Source organism: Cebus imitator, unplaced genomic scaffold, assembly GCF_001604975.1.
Source record: "Cebus imitator isolate Cc_AM_T3 unplaced genomic scaffold, Cebus_imitator-1.0 Scaffold102, whole genome shotgun sequence".
NCBI lineage: Eukaryota > Metazoa > Chordata > Mammalia > Primates > Cebidae > Cebus > Cebus imitator.
Window position 1 is genome coordinate 1,147,953 of NW_016107417.1, and position 13,853 is coordinate 1,161,805.

Below are 13,853 nucleotides of genomic sequence, written 5' to 3' on the forward strand. Positions count from 1 at the left end.
AAAAAAAAAAAAAAAAAGATGGAACGACTAACTTTTCTTGGACACTGAAGTTGAGCAGAAGGAACCCCTAGGCAGGAGAAGAAGGGTCACCAAGGGTCCCTCTTCCCAGGTAGCAATAGGCTGGCTTGGAAATCAGGCCCTTTTGCATTGTAGCAGGAGGAAGATGAGTCTTGGGGCCCAAAATATGCCATAGAGCGGGCATCACTGTCCAGAAGGCATCTTCACTTTTGGAACAGGCTTGGTCTTGTCCAGGTAGGCACTTCCTCATGAGTAACTCCCTCCAGCTCTTGCAGCAGAGCACATGCCTGCTGTCCGGTAAGGACTTGTTCCCTTGCCCGACCTGCCTGAGCGGGTGTGGGCAGCTAACATTCACCAGCCCTGCCCCAGGAGATGAGGAGACAGCACTGACCTCCTCTCCTCTGTTACCCAAGCTTCCTCCCACACCACGCCCAAACACGACGCTCCCCCGCGAATAGGTCTGTATCAAGACACCTGGGAATCGTGAGGAAATTGCTGGGAGGAATGGGCAGCCACCCTCCATGGCAAGCTAAGAAGGGTCTGACTGCGATAGAGATGGCTTCATCATCATCATCAGATTGAAAATAATCGAATATGAAAATGTGTTTTATTTCTCAGTACAAAGCCAGATACTCTAAGACTATGAAAACCTGACTAGCCAGAGACCATAAAGGACAAAAAGAAGACTCTCTCTGGCCTGGTGCCCTGTGATCCAGCGCAGTGATGCAGGAGGTCTGGGGACAGCAGCAAAGACCTGGACGGGTTGAGGTGGATGGGGGCAGCGACCTGCCACCCCTCAAGCCTCCTGCGGCTGGGGCTGAGGGTACTGCCTGCCTTTGGGGCCAGGGGTTCCCTGGCCTGGCTGGTTCCAGGAATGAACTGGGGAAGGATGGGAGGCACAGGGATGGGCAGGAGTGGGGAACAGGAGCCTTTCTGCACTGGAAGCTCTGTTTTTATTCTGTGACTGCAGGTGAATGTTCAGAGCAAGAGGTGAGAATGAAACTAGGATGCGGTTGCCGCCAATGGCACCTTCGGTCCCTCTACCACATCCCAGTTAGAAAGCCTTGAGCCCCCGGCAGGTGGACATGGGTCTGGCACTTAGGGCTGTGGGAGGTGTGGCTGTAGTGAGGGGAGGAGCTGTCGTGGGAGGAGCTGAGAGGAATGGGGCTGCCGGAGACATGAGGGCGTTTCCCTGAGGAGCTGTGGACCCTCTATTTAGTGTCTAGGGGAACATGGGTGTGTGTGAGGGCTCAGGCCTCGCCCTCCTCTCCACTGTCATCCACGCTGGCCTGCCTCACCACCTTCCGGAACCTGGGTGTAGAGGAAATGCCGGGCTCTCCCTGCCTCTGCTCCTGGAAGACCTGGGTCCGGCTGGCCACGAGGGCGGCGCTCTGGAGAGCAACCACTGACTGGCGGGACTTCAGGGCCGGCTGCGGCCCCCGGCCCACCTGCTGGCCTCCCTTGGTCCTTGCAAGCTGCAGGAAGGGGTGCGGAGGCTCTTCATATGAAGACTCAGGGGAAGAGAAAACCTGGACAGGTGCGAGGATACAGAAGCCATGGGAGGCCTTTCCGGGGCAGGGGCACCAAGCAGAGCCGGGAAGAGGTGAGGGGCGGAATGTTTGCGGCACACACACCAAAAGCCAATCTGTCCACAGCCATGCTTCCCCGGGGGGAGGACAACACCCCCGCCCTGCTGCCCTGCTCCTTGAATCCTACCTGCCTATAGCTTCCTTCTGGCCCCCAGCAGCCCTCCTCAGCTCCCCTGAGACCCAGGCCTCCCTGCCCTCCACTCCTCCTATCCCTCCTCTGCCTTTGCACAGGCAGCCAGCGGGTGAAACCATGCCTGCACCAGCCCCTGACCTGGGCTGGGTGGATGCGGGTGTCAGTGCTGGGTGAGGACCCCCTGCCTTTAGCAACACAGACACCCACCCACCAACCCACCATGCCTCCCTATCCTTCCCCACCCACACCTCCTCCAGGAAGCCTCTCCCAAATGTTCCTGCCCTCAGTGGATGCTCCTTCTTCCAAGTCAGCCATTTGGCCTTGAGTCCCACACAGGGCCTGGCTCCCAGTCTTTTGCTTGTGCCCACAGCACTGAGCGTCGAGGGTGCTCACTTAGGCAGGACTTGGGTGGCGTGAGTACACAGACCCTCTGCACCTCAACTGCTTGAACGCTTGGAGGTGCTGCTCCTCAGATCCAAGAGAGGCTACGGAGATTCATTTACCCTCCGCTCACCAGGGGGTTAGAGACGCCCCCAGGGCCAGCAGGTGGCTGTGGAGCTTGTGGCCTGGGGAGGCAGCTCTGCCCCTTAGACAGCTAGTTCTGTGGTCAGTCTGGAACACGCCTGCCACCCTGGCCAGGGCTGGTTCGCCCAGGAGCCCTGGGAACTGCCTCCTGTCCTGCCCGTGGCCCCTCTCCAGCCTGTGCCTGCAGCGCCCCCACCTGCCCTCACTGGAGCCCAGGACAGGGCTGGTCCCAGTCTTCAAAGATACTCATGGGATGGGCTGGAGATGCCTCGTGCTCAGAGGTATTAGGCTGACTGTGAAGGAGGCTGGGACCAGGCCCCCAGGGTCCTCCCAGGACACCCTGCGTGGGTGGGCCAGACCGAGCCCAGGTACGCCCTGCTCGGGCCTACGGTCAAACGCCGTCCTGGTCTTTCCCCACCTCCCTCCTTCTGGTCCCCACCCCTGCAGGCCGAGCTCCCGGAGTCCTAGCCTCACCTCTGGCATGTCACTGGCCTCTGAGGTGCTCTCCAGCTCCAAGGAGGGTTCCAGGAGACTGATGGACCTCATGACCCCTCGGAGGTTGATACGTGGCCGTGGCCCAGGCTCTTCTTTTGGGGCTACTTGGCTCTCCTCCACGCCCACAACCTTCTCCTCCCCACCACCCCCAGGTTCTGGCGGAAGAGGCGGGAATGGTGTAGAGACTTCAGGGGCTGGGTGCTCTTCTGGGGAGACCCCACCCGCTTTCTGCTCCCAGACATGGCTCTGGCGACTGTGAGGAGGTGGCCCTGAGTCAGCTCTGAGTGACCCAGCAGCCACACCCCACAAACCAACCTACTCACCCCATCCCATACCTGGCAGTCAGGATGCCCTGGTAGATCTGCAGCTGGCGCAGGAAGCCGGGGTTGGGGCGGGCGATGGGCCGGAGCTCCTGCACGTGGTGCAGGGCCTGCTCCAGGCTGCAGCCATACTGCTTCATGGCATAGGCCAGCACCGTGGCCGCTGAGCGGCTGACGCCCATCTTGCAGTGGACCAGCACGCGGGTGCCCTGTGTTCTGTGGAGGCAGGACAGGGTCAGCACCCTCCCCCGACTATGAAGGACTCGCCTGCTGTGGGGGAGGGCAGGTAAAGGGCTCACAAGCAGCTGAGAGTAGAGCAGGAGGCAAGGACACTGGGGGCTGGAAGGAACGGCAGAGCTGATGGCAGAGTGGGCAAGAGGAGGGCACTGGGGGCCGCGTGAAGCCACAGCAGGGCGGGCAGGGGAGCCGGGGGCTGACCTTGCGGCCTCAATGAAGCGGTACGTCTCCTTCCAGTGCGGCAGCAGCTGGGCCGACTCCTCATCCCAGAGGCGCACGTTGTGGTAAGTGAAGCGCTCAGGGTAGAAGTTGTCGATCTCTCGGGCCATGTTCAAGATGTGGGTGACCCTGTCCCAGAGGGCCCAAGGCGAGGCTGACGTGGGCAAAGGTACCAGGGCCACTGGCCATCGGACCTGGCAGAACCTGGGCCTCTGTTTAGCTGAGTTTCAAGTCAGATGGAGGCAGCAGTGACAGTGGGAGGAGAACGGACTCAGCTGTCAGATGGCTGAGACCTTGAACCAATCATTTGACCCTGCTAGGCCTGCTTCCCCATCTAGTCCAGTCAGCTGGGTCAACTGCAACTCCAGCCCTTCCGTTCCTCTCAGAAGTTAGAGGACAGCTTTTGAGCTAAGCTGAGCATGGGTGGGTCTGCAGCAGTGGGGCGACAGATACAGCAGGTCTCCCAGAAGCCCATGGTGGACAGATGACAAGTACCTGTCAGAGCAGGCAGCTAGGTCCCCACAGGGAGGAGGCCAGTTCCTTCTTCCCTGGGAAAGGGCCAGGTGGAGAAGAGGCTTTTTCTCTCTTTTTTCTTATTTTTTAGAGACAGGGTCTCTCTCTGTTGCCCAGGCTGGAGTGCAGTGGTGTGATCTCTGCTCACTGCAACCTCTGCCTCCCAGGTTCAAGCAATTCTCTGCCTCAGCCTCCCGAGTAGCTGGGATTGCAGGTGTGCACCACCACGCCCAGCCAAGAGGACCGTTTTTCTGCTTGTCCAAGGCAGTTACAGCAGTGGGCTCTGCTGCTTCTCGTCTTGGCGTGGCTGAGGCCCTTTGTTTCTGTCCTTGTTTCACAGTGGGGGAGGGGAGGAGAGTGGGCGGGGCTGGCCAGCGGGTTTCCTGTCCCGACCTGGGCACCCACACCAGGGTAATAGCCCCAGGACAGAGTTAGAAGCAGAGCTAGCAGCTGCTGAGGGTAGTTTCTGAAGCTGGCTACCACCCAATGCAAGGAGGCCAGGAGAAGGGAAGATGGGGTGGGTGGCCCCAGGGGCTCATAGCCTTACCTGTTCCTCTGCAGCTCCTCCAGGTTAGCCGCATTCCACTCTGAGCCCTGGGAGAGAGGGAGCAGCACATTCTCCCTTTTCTCCAGCCTCTGCTTCTGGGACCCCGCTGCTCTCGCAGCTGCCAGCTGTCCCCATGGCCCAGGCCCAGCGGCAGCTCACCAGGTAGAGGTGGGGGAAGATGCGGGAGGCCCGGTCCCGCTGCGCCACCAGCAGCAGCATCTGGTTGTCTATGAAGTCACGGTGCTGCTGGAGGGGGTGCCCCAGGCGCAGCTCCAGGGCCTGGCGGATCTGCAGGCAGAGCCCAGGGCAAGAGAGGCTGGGGCTCTCCAAGTGCCTGACCCCCCACCTTCCCTCTGGGGCTTCTGAGGACAACACCTTGTCCCATCTAGACAGACTAGGGCCAAGGCCAAAACATCCAGGAATGGGTCAGAACTTGGCCAGGTGGGGAGGGCTCCCAGGAGAGACAAGCTTGTGGTCCCTGCTGGAGGGGACTTGCCCCAGGCCCCCTGCCTACCTCTTTGGAAGTGACGCTCTCCAGGTCGCTGGCATCCAACACTTTCCGCAGCTCAGCACGGATCGCCTGCTCCATCTGCTCCTGTTCTGAGGGCCTGGGAGCAGAGCCCCGCAGTCAAGGGGCCCCTTCCCCTCTCTGCCATGCCCCCCGATCCCCCCTTGTCCTGTTTTCCCCTCCACCCAGGCCCTCCCCTCCCTGCACTGACCGGCCAGGCTCGGTGCTGGGAGGCCGCAGAGACTCTAGGTCAGCCATAGCTGTCCACTCATTGAGGCAGCTCTGGTTGGAGTTCAGTCTCTCCTGGTAGTGGCTGGCCCAGGTGAGGGCACTGCCACCGGGCACAAGGCCGCTGCCTAGAGCTGCCTCACATGCCTGGTGCAATACCTGGAGCGTGGCCCTAGGACAGGAGGAGAAGCTGGGTCACTCTGTCCCCTGCTGCCTTCCCCAGGCCCTGCAGCCTTCTTAGAAAGAGAGGCTGGCCCAAGTCCAGTCAGCGTCTGTCCTTACCACATGGTCTGGATGGAGATTGGCTTGAAGATCCGGCTCTGCCCACCAGATGTTACGATGAAGCCCCTGCAGGAGAGAAGGTGCCGGTGAAGCCAGACTCCAGCCTCTGTGACAGAGAACCTGCCCTTTGGCCAGACACAGGAAGCCAAGGCCCGGGAGTCAGGTGCCTTGCTCAGGATCACAGTGAATCTGAGGTGGAGCTGGGAGCAGGCACCAGAGTCCCAGCCTAGAGTTCTACTGTACCCCGGTGCCCAGGCCCCGTCATATCTGTGGCACATGGTAATTCCACCCTCCTGCCCCCTGCTCCAGTTGCCATTGCTTACCCGTCTCCATCTAAGTACACCTGGGTGTCACTCCAGAGGGGCAAGACCAGGCCCAGGGTGCAGCTGGGGGAGCTGGCAGGGGACAGAGGGAGAGCCATTGTACCCCCTGTCCCTCACCTCTGCCTCTCCCCCGCTCTCCCTGCTCGCACCTGCTGTCAGGGAAATCCACACCCAGGAGGACCGTCTCATCCTGGCTCAGGCCTTCTCCTTCTCGTGTAGAAACTACCAGCAGGTAACGGAGCCGGGGAGGCCGAGCTGCCTCCAGCTGGGCTGCCTGGGGAGGATGAGGAGCCCAGGGTCACAGTGGCCCCAAGGACCCTGCTCCCCACCTGGACGCCCCCAGGTCCAGAATAGCACTGACCCTGCTCCCTCCTTTCCCATCTCCTCTCTTCCCAGATATAAAATCAGTGGCTAAAGAGGGATGGTGTGGAAAAAAGCAGGGCACGGGACTGACACAGGTTGCCCATTTTTTATTTCTGCCAAGGATGGAGGTTGTTTTGTTTTTGAGACAGGGTCTCTGTTGCCCAGGCTGGAGTGCAGTGGTACTGTCACAGCTCACTGCAGCCCCAAACTCCCAGGCTCACGTGATCCTCCCACCTCAGCCTCCCAATGCGCTGGGATCACAGCCGTGAGCCACTGTGCCCAGTAAGGAGGAGGTTTTGGGGTGTTTGGTTTTTTTAAACCCTGTTCACTTGCCATTGCTATCATTTCATTCAAGAAATGTTTATCACCAAAGAAATATTAAGGACATACTCTCACAGAAGCGGATGATGCTTCTTCTATTGTAAATCCAGCTTTACAGAAGACGCAGTGCCTCTGGTTTGCCACGTCTCGCTGCGGACAGTGAGCTATCTCCACAGCATTTGGGCCCCAGTTCCGGCTCCACCTGGCTTCCCTTCCTCCATGGGGCTGGAATCTTCCTCCCGTCTGCCCAGTCCCGCCCCCAGTGGGTGTCCAGCAAGCCTGCCTTGGGCACTGGTCCATTTCAGGACAGCTCATGCCATCAGGAAAATCCTCTACTGGTTGAGAAGAAACCTGCCTCTGCAGAGTTCCCACCTCTTGGACCTAATCTGGCCCTGTTGGCTCACACAGGACAAACCTCCCCTGTTCCTTCCCTTTCAGAGACCTGCAGCCATGACCTCACCCAGTCAGAACATTTCTGCCTCTTCTGAAACAGCAGGATCACTGGAGTCTGGGTAACCCCAGCACTCCCCAGGCTGCCCCCTGCCCTCACACCATTGTTCCACAAGCACATACACACAGGCACCATTCTGCCCTCTCTCCCGTGCCCTCAGGCATGTCTCTTCCAGATGGGCCCTCACCAGGCGGATGTCGTCCTGCGGCCTCAGCAGCTGCACCATGAGGTGAAGGTGCTGCCTCTGCTCCTCTTGTTTCTGGGGACTCTGGGGTCCTTGCCCGAAGTCTACCTGGTCCCCACGGGGCTGCTCCTCACTTGGGGGCTCCTCTGATGGCTCAGGACTGGCCTCTGCTGCATCATCATTGTCCCCTCCATCCTGCAGTCCCAGGACAGCCCCTCGGAGCACTGCAAAGCTCTGCCTGGTGGGGCAGTGGGAAACTGTCATGGCCCCTCATCCCCTTTAGGGTAGGGGCTCTCAAAGTCTAGCATGCATCACATTCATCTGCAGGCCTTGTCCACACGGATTCATGGGCCCCCACGCGGTCAATAGGTCTGCAGTGGAGGCCTGAGCATCCGCACTTTTAACCGGCCCCTTGGCAATGCTGCCACCACGCTGAAAACCAGTCTTGCAGGCTTCCAAGCTCTCAGCCCCTCTACTCTTGTCTGTTGGGTGAGGGGCCTGCTCTCCTTCCCTCCCACCTGCCTAACTCAGGGGCTGCTGGGAACTTGGTTGGAGACCCAGGAGTCCTCAGGTCCATCATGCCTCTTGCCCTTTGGCCCGTGGCCACCACCTGAGCCAAAGCCCAGGGCAGTGGATGAGGAAGCACCAGTTGACCAGGGGGAGGGTGAAGGCCAAGGCCGCCTGGCTGCCTAGCCCACCAACCGGTGCCACCGGGAACACTGCCCCACAAATTTGGCAGTGGGCTTCGGCTGCGCGTCCTCCGGGGAGCCTTCTGTCCCTGCACCCGGAGTCCAGGATGGCCGTGGCCAGGTCCCGGGCTGACGGAAGTGTCTGCGTGGGGGAGGCGGCGCTCACCTTCGCTGGAGTCGACTCCTCCGCTGGACCGCCGGGTCCTGCCGAGAGAGCAGCCCCAGGGGAGGGTGAGCGCGGGAAGCGCTGTCCTCTCCCCTCTCTCAGGAATTCTGGGGGTGGAGGAAGGCCAGAAAAGGCACAAGATGCCATTTGTCTTCCCACCCCAGTCCACGCCCCACCAAGAGGCCCCACGCAGCCCCGGCCCAAGGCCAGGTCAGCTGGGTGGGCGCTGAGGGTGGCGGGCGCGCCCAGATCTGGGCCTCCTCAGCCCGGGCGGCGCGCAGGGCTCTGGATCTTTTCCTGGCGCCAGTACCAGAGAACCTCGAGGCCCCCAGCACCCTCCAGCCCGAGTCCCAGGTCCCCCTCCGCACGTCCCCGCTAAAGGCGAGCCCGCGGGCGGGCAGGACAGGCTCTCGGGCCCGGGCAGCAACTGCGTGGGCGGCACCACGGCCAGGCCACACTCACCCGGGGTCCCACGGGCGTGGAGGCGCCGCTGCCCGGGGGCGAGCGGCTCACTGTGACCAGGGCCATGGGGCCAGGCCGGGGGCACCTGGGCTGGCACCGGGCACGGCCCTGTCCCTCAGCCCCGCGGACAGTCCCGGCCCCGCAGGACCAGGAAGGAGAGACGTCGCTACCCGGGCCTGGCACCTCCTCGGGGGCGGCCCTTAAAGGGCCAGACACTGGCCCAGCCGCGCCGGCGGAGCTTCTCGGGGCCGTCGGACCCCGCCCCTCCGGTCTCCGCGGTTTGGCCTGCCCCGGGCACAGGTCGGGGACGAGCGCAGGTGCAGAGCTGGGAGACAGGGGGGCAGGAGCGCGAGGCCGGGAGTTTGATCCCCTTCCCAGGAAGCGCCAGGCCCGGGCAGCCCTGCGGGAGCACCTGAGCTGTTCTGGGCCTCCAGCGTCCTGTGTGGGGCAGAGGAGGGTCCTAGCGAGACAGAGGCGGGGCCACAGGTCTAGAGAGGATCAGGCAAGGCGCGCCCTCAGCCAGAAGCCGCCACCACAAACATTACTCCCTGCTGGTCGGCCTTCCCGCTCCCACTGGGAGAGAGGCTTCCGGGGAAATCAGCCTGGGGTTTAGAAATAACCCAGGAAACTCCCACCTCGGAGGCGAGCAAGGCGTGGCTCCCGGCTGCGCAGAGGGAAGTGACTTGCACAAAGCCACCTGCAGGGAATGCGCCCCAGTCAGGGCCAGCCGGGCCTTGGCTGCGGCGGTTAGCGGCCTGGGGGCTCTTCCCAGCTGGAGGTGAATGAGGTCTGGGGACCCAGCTTTTCCCTCCCCAACGGGCGCGTGGGCCGGTTTCCAGTAAGGCCAGGCTGGGAGGCAGGACAAACCGGGTCCCCAGCAGGTGGGACGGCGAGGGGGAACTGACATTTCACAGGAGCCTGCTTGGTAAGGACACATGACTCTCTCCAGCTTCTTTCAGCCTTGAGGGGCAGAGGGTGGGGGGTGGTCTCCTCATTTTACAACTGAAGAAACTGAGGCTCAGAGAGGCTGAGGGGACCGTGAGCAGGATTCAAGCCCAGGTCTGGGCTGCCACCCAGTGTCTCCTCAGCGCCCCACCTTCAGGGTCCCCACGGCTCCAGGCCAGTCAGCAGAGCAGCCCTGCTGCAGCAGTCTCTTTTATTTCCATCTGTCTCCCCTGCCCACCCAACACTGGGGCTCCAGGCCCCAAGCTCAGCAGCAGAGTTTATAAATAAATAAATTAGAAAAGCGGGCAGGGGGGGCCGGCCGCGCTCTCGGGGGCTGCGGCTCAGTGCTCAGTGAGTGACAGCTGCAGGATCCGCTGTAAGTCCTCCTCCTCCTGCTGCCCGCGCCGCTCCCGCTCCTCCTGCTCCCGCGAAGACAACTCCAGGGCCAGGCGCAGCTGCTCCTCAAAGCTGGGTGGGCTGGGGGCTGGGGGTGTCCTGGGAGGGGATCCTGGGCCCCTGGGCTCTGTGGATAGCCGCAGGCTTTCCTGGAGGGCCCTTCCAGGCAGGGCATGGGAGGGAAGAGCAGGCTGGTGAGCACCAAGGCTGGGGCGGAAGCCAAGGGGCTGGGGACTGGTTTTAGAGGACAAGGGTAAAGACAGGGTGGCAGGGAGAGGAGACGAGGCAGGGCCCTGCTTCCCCGCCCCTCATGTCACCTTTGGCGGCAGACAGCGCTGCTGATGGAGGGTGGCCTTGCAGAGGGCCTAGGGTCCTAGGACCTTCCTGCTGCCCCCCTCCCCACAAGCCAAGGCTGGTGGGGGAGGGACCCAGCCAGCCCCATGAGGGCCTCACCGCTCCAGCTGAAGCTGTTCCTCATAAACTGTGGCCTGGGGAGGAGGGTGGGCACCAGGCCGGGTGTTGGTCAGGGCTTCCCAGACGGTCACCTGCAGCCATCGGAGCCCACAGCTGTCACCTTTGCCCTGTGGCTGCAGAGGCCAGAGCCCACACCCTGCCCGAGTCCCACCTGCTCCGCCTCGGTGCCTGCTTCAAGCAGGCTCTGCTGGATGGCGAACTGTAGCAGGTCATCGTCCTCATCTCGGAGGGGCTCGCTGCGCTCTGTGCCCAGCACGCTGTACCCCTGGGGCACCTCAAACACAGTGGGGTCCACCTCGCACGGGAAAGGGCTCCCTACGCAGGTGGCAGAGGGGCCACACTCAACCCGCAGGGCTTGGCGACCAGAGAGCTGCGCAGCCTCCCTCTTTCTCCCACAGGGATACCTGACGCTGGGACGGCAGAGCTGGGGGCCGGCACCCACACGGAGCTCAGGGGCTCATCACAGCCACACAGGTTGCTGAAGGTGATTCGGGCGTTGAGCACGTGGAAAAGGGGAATCTCTGTGAGAAGACAGCCGTGCCTGAGCCTCAGCAGACGCCACCTGCGCCTCCGTCCCCTGCAGCTCTCCATAGGGAGGGCGCCATGTCCGAGGTGTCCCCCTCCTGCCTGGGCCAGCCTCTCACCAATCTTGACGGGGAAGCCAGGTGGGAGGCGCAGGGTGATGAAGTCACGCAGCTTGGCAAAGTGAGCATTGCTGATGGCCATTAGGTCGATGATGGGTGTCACCTGGTCACCCAGGGAAAGTGGGTGCTCCTCACTCAGCCACAGTGTTGCCTTGAACCTGCCCAGCCAACCACAGTACATGGTGAGGTGCCGCTAGTGGCCTTTCCACTGAGGCCTGCCCTCTGGCCAGTGGGCAGCTGCCTTTACCCACCTTCCACCTGGCCTGAGGTGCCCTGCTCTGCTCAGATGCCATTGCCCGCCTCCCCTGGGAGCTGGTGTCCTGTCTACGTGGCCCAGGTTGGGGTTCCTGAGGGTTTCATGCCTGCTCATCTGGTCTGGACAAGGAGGCCAGGTGCCAGGCTGTGGGCTTCTCCCTGGGCCTGGTCACAGCTCTGTTCTCTGCCTCCGCCCAGAGCTGGCCACCAGCTCACATGGTGCCGAACTTTCGTGTCCAGGGTTCGAATCCCAGAGACCGTGGGTGGCTAAGATAATCCTCCTGAGGCGGCTGGGAGAGCGCCGGGCTTGTGCAGGTGCTGCGCCCGCCGTTACCAGCCACACCTGCTCAGCGCTCCTCATGAGGCAAGCCTGACTGTTCTGTCCACCCAGGCGGTCGCTCCACTCCCAGGCCACACTGCTGAGGCCCTTCCCACTGTCACGCTGGCCCCAGCAGATACTCATGAAATTCAATAGAGAACCATACACAGGTGGTACCATCCATTCATCAAGGACAAGCCCCTGCTAAGGGCTGAGGACCATGGATAAGGCAGACAGGATCCCTGCCCTCCAGGAGCAGAGTCTGGAGAGAAGCTGCTGAGCGAGTGCGCCCCTCACTAGGACAGGTCCAGACAGGGGCCTGCAAGAGCTCAGGGGTTCCAGGAGGGGCCCCCATCCCAAGGCAAGTCCCCAGCCGACTCTCAGACCTCACCTCTGTACTTTGCTGGACATCTCGATGGGGCGGCCAATGTTCCGTGACTCCAGGCTGAAGCTGGGGTCAAAGTACTCCTCAGGGGAGATAGCTGTGGGGTTGGTGGGGCTGGCTGCCTGCTGCACGGGGGCCTGTGTGGGTCCCAGCGCAGACTCAGCAATCAGGGCGACGGAGGGCACCCTCTTGCCCAGGCTCAGCCCTCGCCAGCCCTGTCTCAGCCCAGCCCCGGCTCACCCCAGTGTGGGAGGAGTGCTGCTGGGCCATCCCCAGGAAGGACTGGAACGGAGTCTTCCCCCCTGCGGAGAAGGGGTGGGAGCCCATGAGGGGACCAGTACCCCTGCACTGCCCCCACCTACCTCCACCCTGGGAGCCTCCTGTCCGGGGGAAGAGGGGCAGATGGGAATGAGGAGACCTCCCAGCTCATCCCAGGAAACTCTGGCCCCTGATCCCTGGCCAGGGAGACCCCACCGCACGGTGTGGTTGGGCAGCAGGCAGGCGCACCTGGGTTTACCTTTGCTCCTCGACTTGTCCTGATCAGAGAGGTGCTCCGTGCGTGTGCGTGTCACCAGCTCCACGTTGGTGGCGCTGTATACCTGGGGAGAAGGGGACAGAGGAAGCTGGGGGCTCAGAGCCTGCTCCCCACACAGCCTCACCAGTGCAGAACCCACGTCCCCCTGTCCCAGAGGCAGGTGCGATCTTGCTCCCCACAATGGAGGAGGTGGCAGGGTCTGAACCCCGGGAAGTCACAGTGAGAAGATGCAGCCCCAGGGTCAAGAGGAACACGCTCCTCATTTGATCTCGGTACCCTGGGTGGGGCCCGTGATGTGGGTGAGCCCTCCGTACTCCACAGGGGCTGGGCACTCAGGCCCACTGAGTTCCCACAAATGCTCAGGGTTTCCAGAGCCCAAGGGCTACTCTGGGATGGATGTGGAGACCAGCCGAGTTCCTGGACCTCATCTACCCCCAGACCCCCACCACTAGCCTCTCCTGCCTTGGCCTCGTAGCCGCTAACAGTTTCCATCTTCTCAGACCGCCAGCCCCAGATACCACATTTGTTCCTGAAACAGACCAAACAGGAGCTCGTGAGGACCTGCACCCTCACACCCTGGTCAAAGCCTTCCTTTACAAACCCCCTCCAATGAGCCTGCCCTGGGTGCCCAACTCAGGATCCCTTGTCACTGTGAAACATGAAGGAGCCCTGAAGAGGGTGCCTGGACAGCTGGGGACACTTGCGCATGAACTTGGGACTAGAAGACACTGAAGAATTAGCATGAAACTTGTGAGGTACGACAGCGTTGGGGCTGGGCTTAGAAACATCCTTGTCTTTTAGAGTTGTGCAGAAGCATTTAGTATTAAAACATTAGGACATCTGGGATGGGCTTTGACATACTCTGGGGAAGAAAAAGAAAAAAGGTAAGGGAGGGCAGATTCAGTAAGATTGGTGAGATGCTGATACAAGCTGGTGATGAGTAAGTGCCTTCTCTCTTCTTTCATATGTATTTGAAGTTTTTCACACACACAAAAAAAGTATGTCAGTTGGAGACTCCAGTACCCTGCTTTCAATAATGGATAGAACAACTAGAAGATCAACAAAGAAATGGAAGATAAGAACAACACTATAACTAGACTTTATAAACAGGCTAGAACACTCTACCCAGTACCAACAACACAAATGCTTCTCAAATGCACACGGAACACCCTTCAAGACAGACCATATACTATACACCATTAAGAAAATCTCGGCTGGGTGTGGTGGCTCACGCCTGTAATCCTAGCACTTTGGGAGGCCGAGGTGGGTGGATCACTGAGGTCAGGAGTTCAAAACCAGCCTGGCCATCATGGTGAAACCCCATCTT

General features: G+C 61.2%; 2 protein-coding genes across 5 annotated transcripts in view; both read right to left on the reverse strand.

Annotated features, from left to right (window-relative positions):
• Window positions 1-603: 603 nt before the first annotated feature.
• Window positions 604-8,942, reverse strand: SSH3 (slingshot protein phosphatase 3). 3 transcript variants are annotated; one of them, XM_017537365.2, is made up of 14 exons: window positions 8,574-8,941; window positions 8,112-8,149; window positions 7,260-7,494; window positions 6,087-6,211; window positions 5,938-6,009; window positions 5,615-5,680; window positions 5,316-5,504; window positions 5,111-5,204; window positions 4,756-4,884; window positions 4,597-4,643; window positions 3,519-3,665; window positions 3,096-3,296; window positions 2,740-3,013; window positions 604-1,547 (listed from the first exon to the last, which is right to left on the reverse strand). In XM_017537365.2, the coding sequence occupies exons 1-14, from the start codon at window positions 8,637-8,639 to the stop codon at window positions 1,269-1,271; spliced, it is 1,962 nt and encodes a 653-aa protein (XP_017392854.1). In that variant the 5' UTR covers window positions 8,640-8,941; the 3' UTR covers window positions 604-1,268. The 3 variants fall into 3 exon arrangements, with proteins under 3 accessions (XP_017392854.1, XP_037597481.1, XP_017392855.1); XM_037741553.1 differs by having other exon boundaries at window positions 8,112-8,218; window positions 8,574-8,939; XM_017537366.2 differs by lacking the exon at window positions 5,938-6,009 and having other exon boundaries at window positions 8,574-8,942.
• Window positions 8,943-9,712: 770 nt separating this feature from the next.
• The window catches only part of ANKRD13D (ankyrin repeat domain 13D), a 14,632-nt gene continuing 10,491 nt past the window's right edge, over window positions 9,713-13,853 (reverse strand). For both annotated transcript variants that reach the window (XM_017537370.2, XM_017537371.2), the window contains exons 7-15: window positions 12,989-13,055; window positions 12,509-12,590; window positions 12,232-12,293; window positions 11,998-12,128; window positions 11,033-11,190; window positions 10,793-10,909; window positions 10,540-10,703; window positions 10,368-10,459; window positions 9,713-10,073 (exon numbers count right to left, since the gene is read on the reverse strand). In XM_017537370.2, the coding sequence (XP_017392859.1) occupies window positions 9,860-10,073; window positions 10,368-10,459; window positions 10,540-10,703; window positions 10,793-10,909; window positions 11,033-11,190; window positions 11,998-12,128; window positions 12,232-12,293; window positions 12,509-12,590; window positions 12,989-13,055 (1,087 nt within the window). In that variant the 3' untranslated portion in view covers window positions 9,713-9,859. The remainder of the gene's footprint in view (window positions 10,074-10,367; window positions 10,460-10,539; window positions 10,704-10,792; window positions 10,910-11,032; window positions 11,191-11,997; window positions 12,129-12,231; window positions 12,294-12,508; window positions 12,591-12,988; window positions 13,056-13,853) is intronic.